Raw genomic sequence first — 3,111 nt, forward strand, 5'->3', positions numbered from 1 at the left:
CTGGGAACGGGAAAGGAGAAATGGACAGAGCGGCACTCAGAAGCATTCAGCGACTGGTTGGCCAAGAGGAATAAGGGGAGGAGAGATTGAAGACTACTCCCAGCTCCTGGGCTTGGCGATTTGCTGGGACCCAGGAGGAGCTGGGGTCGGAGTCTGGTTTGGACGTGTTTGTGGCCGTCATAATAAAACATGGGGCTGCAGGCAGAGCAGGCGGATGTCTCATGATGGAGCCAGAAACCCGAGTCTGAGATTTGGCTCAGGTCTTTGGAGATTTGAGGTCATCAGCGTAGAGGCGGCATCTGACCCCAAGGGCCTGCACAGGGATTACCCAGGGAGCCTGAATGACAGCCAGCCCCGAGGAGACCAGCGTGCAAGAGGTGACTGAGTAAAACGGGGAGAGCAGCTGGGCTTGGGTAAGAGGGCGGTGTCCCCAGAACCAAGAGAGGACCATTTCAGTGAGTGAGCAGCCCACAGAGGCCGACACTTACAACTGCAGGGCGTCGGTCCCAGCCACCCAGCTCCCTCCCCCCCACCTCCCCTCAGGGAGCAGCCATCCCGTCGGCTGAGCAGGCAAAGCGTTTCCCCTCCAGAGCCCCTGTCACCTGACTTCTCCTGGAAGCGCTGGAGGGGGGCAGGAACGGCATGAGTCCCCTGGATGTGGAGTCAGAGCCCCGCCCCTCATCTTTCTGGTCACCTCTGCTTTTATCCTCTCCCCTATTTGTCTTTATCAATTAAAACCACAGTTCCAGGCAGAGAAATAGAAACAGACATTGGCTTTGAACTGGATGTCAAGAGCGGGTGGCCTCCACTTTGCGGAAATGGAGCAGGGGTAAGAGGGTATCTCAGGGTGGGGATGAGATTAGGGTGGGTGTTCAATAACAGAAAAACACCAGGGCGACGCCAGCAGTTTATTCTCCGGACCACGATGCAGATTTAACGGATGCTTTGCAAAGCTTGAGGAAGGCCCCGTTAGGTCTCAGACTCAGAGACTGGGGGGATGAAGGAGGAAGGGGCGGCGGAGACTCGGGGGGCGAGCTCCCCACCCACTCCACCCGGGGAGATGCAGCCCCATCCCTTGCATCTGAAGAACCAAAGCTTCAGCTCCCCTCGCCGGCTCTTGCCTGGCTGGGCCCGGAGGCTGTCTGCCCAGGCTCCCAGCCCACCTGCTCTGCACCTAGGGCTCCCCTGCCAGAGCCTCGATCGACACAGTGACCCTCGCAGAGCCACAGCTGGACTTCAAGTCCCACTCCTGACTGCCATTGAACGGCAGTCCCGGGGAGGCCGAGCCCTGCCTGGGAGACAGCTGGACGTTCAGCCAGCGACACCGGGCCTCGTCACAAGCCAGCACCACGGTGCCCTCGGGGTTGCTGTAGTGGCACCGGCCCCAGGTCGCCTTCTCCTCCATGGCCAGGTCCCAGCCGCCCCCTGGCTCCCTGTCCTCCGGCCCCGGGGCCTGGAAGCCCAGGTGGTCCCGGGTGACCGGGCACACCAGCTGCTCCTCCCTCAGGGCGGGCACCACCTGACCCTTCAGGTAGGCGGGGCCGGCACAGTAGGTCTGGCTGTTGAAGAGCCGGTCACTATGCTGGTACAGCCACCCGAAGAGATAGGCCAGGTGGCAGTCGCACTGCCAGGGGTTGCCGTGCAGGGCCAGGTTGAACAGGTTGTAATTGGTGTCAAAGATGCCCTGGGGGAGCGTGGTCAGGAGGTTCCTGGAAAGGCTGAGCACCTCAAGCATGGACAGGTTCTGGAAGAGGGCTGGGTGCAGGGCCGTCAGGTTGTTGCTGCCCAGGTAGAGCTTGACCAGCCCCTCAAGGCCCCTGAAGATGCCAGCCGGCAGATGGGTGAGGGCGTTGTGCGAGAGCGTGAGGGACCCGAGGCTGGACAGGTTGGCAAAGGCTCCCTCGGGGATGGTCTCCAGCTGGTTGTGGGACAGGGACAGGCTGACCAGGCCCGGGGAATGGGCGAAGAGGCTGGCGGGCAGCGTCCGCAGTGCGTTGCCCTGCAAGCTCAGGAAGGTCAGGTTGCCCAGGGAGGAGAAGATGGACCGGGGCAGGTGGCTGATGGTGTTGCGCTGCAGCCACAGCTTCTCCAGGCGGGACAGCCCCGCGAACGCCTGCGCGGGCAGCTCGGAGATGGAGTTGCCGTCCAGGAAGAGTTCCCGCAGGCCGCCCAGGTGGCTGAACAGCCCTTGGGGCAGGCCGGCCAGTGCGTTGTTGCTCAGCCTCAGGGTCTGCAGGCTGCAGAGGGGGGCGAACAGTTCCTCGGGCAGCTGGGCCAGGAGGTTCTGAGCGAGGTTGAGGGTCTTCAGACGTCTCAGAGGCTGGAAGAGCCTCCCGGGCAGCGTCTGGAGCCGATTGCCCTGCAGCTGGAGGGACTCCAGGACATCCATGTGCTGGAAGAGGCCCTCGGGCAGAGCCTCCAGCATGTTGAAGTTGAGGGTGAACTTGCCCAGCGAGGTCAGGTTGGAGAAGATGTCAGTGCTGAGGTTGGAGAAGGCACCGCCAGTGATCTCCAGGTCCTGGAGCCCCGGCAGCCCGCCGAAGGCATCCGGCCCGAAGTGGCACACCTGGGTGTTGAGGAAGACCACCTTGGTCAGGTTGGGGCTGCCACTGAAGGTCCTGGTTCCCACCACGGTGAATGAGGTCTCCACGAAGATGATGTCTGTGGCGTGTGGCGGGATGTCCAGCGGGATGGCGGCCAACTCCTCGTCGGAGCAAAAGACCTCCCGGATGAAGCAGTCACACCCCTTGGGGCAGGGCTGGGTAGGCGTGGCCAGGAGCAAGAGGCAGGCCCAGCGCAGCCAGGCTCTGGGCAGCATCTCCTAGATCTGAGTGGGAAGCGAAAACAGAAGTGGCACCTTCGTCAAGGGCAGGCAGCCCGGTGACCAGCACACTGGTCAGAGAGCCAGGAGATGGGAAGCTAGTTTATGTTTCTAATAGTTGTTTTCATACCACCTCACAGCAGCCTTGCAAGGTCAATAGGACCAGAGTTCTAACCTTCTGACAGCAAGGGTGTCTCGTGGCCAGTCCACAGTCCCACCCTGCAGGTTAGTGGCAGGACCAAGACCCTGGTCTCGTGGACCTGAAGTGTTGTTTCCAGATTGGAGAAAGA

At 61.7% G+C, this 3,111-nt stretch overlaps 1 protein-coding gene across 1 annotated transcript; it reads right to left on the minus strand.

The window, feature by feature from the left end:
- Positions 1–1,078: 1,078 nt before the first annotated feature.
- Positions 1,079–2,818, minus strand: CPN2 (carboxypeptidase N subunit 2). Its single transcript, XM_004313867.4, has one exon. It carries the CDS (start codon positions 2,816–2,818, stop codon positions 1,175–1,177), a length of 1,644 nt encoding a protein of 547 aa, XP_004313915.3. The 3' UTR covers positions 1,079–1,174.
- Positions 2,819–3,111: the final 293 nt, after the last annotated feature.

Source organism: Tursiops truncatus, chromosome 4 (assembly GCF_011762595.2).
Source record: "Tursiops truncatus isolate mTurTru1 chromosome 4, mTurTru1.mat.Y, whole genome shotgun sequence".
Lineage (NCBI taxonomy): Eukaryota > Metazoa > Chordata > Mammalia > Artiodactyla > Delphinidae > Tursiops > Tursiops truncatus.

Coding starts and splice junctions, on each gene's coding strand:
- CPN2 (XM_004313867.4), bottom strand. CDS start 2,818: ATGCTGCCCAGAGCCTGGCTGCGCTGGGCCTGCCTCTTGCTCCTGGCC.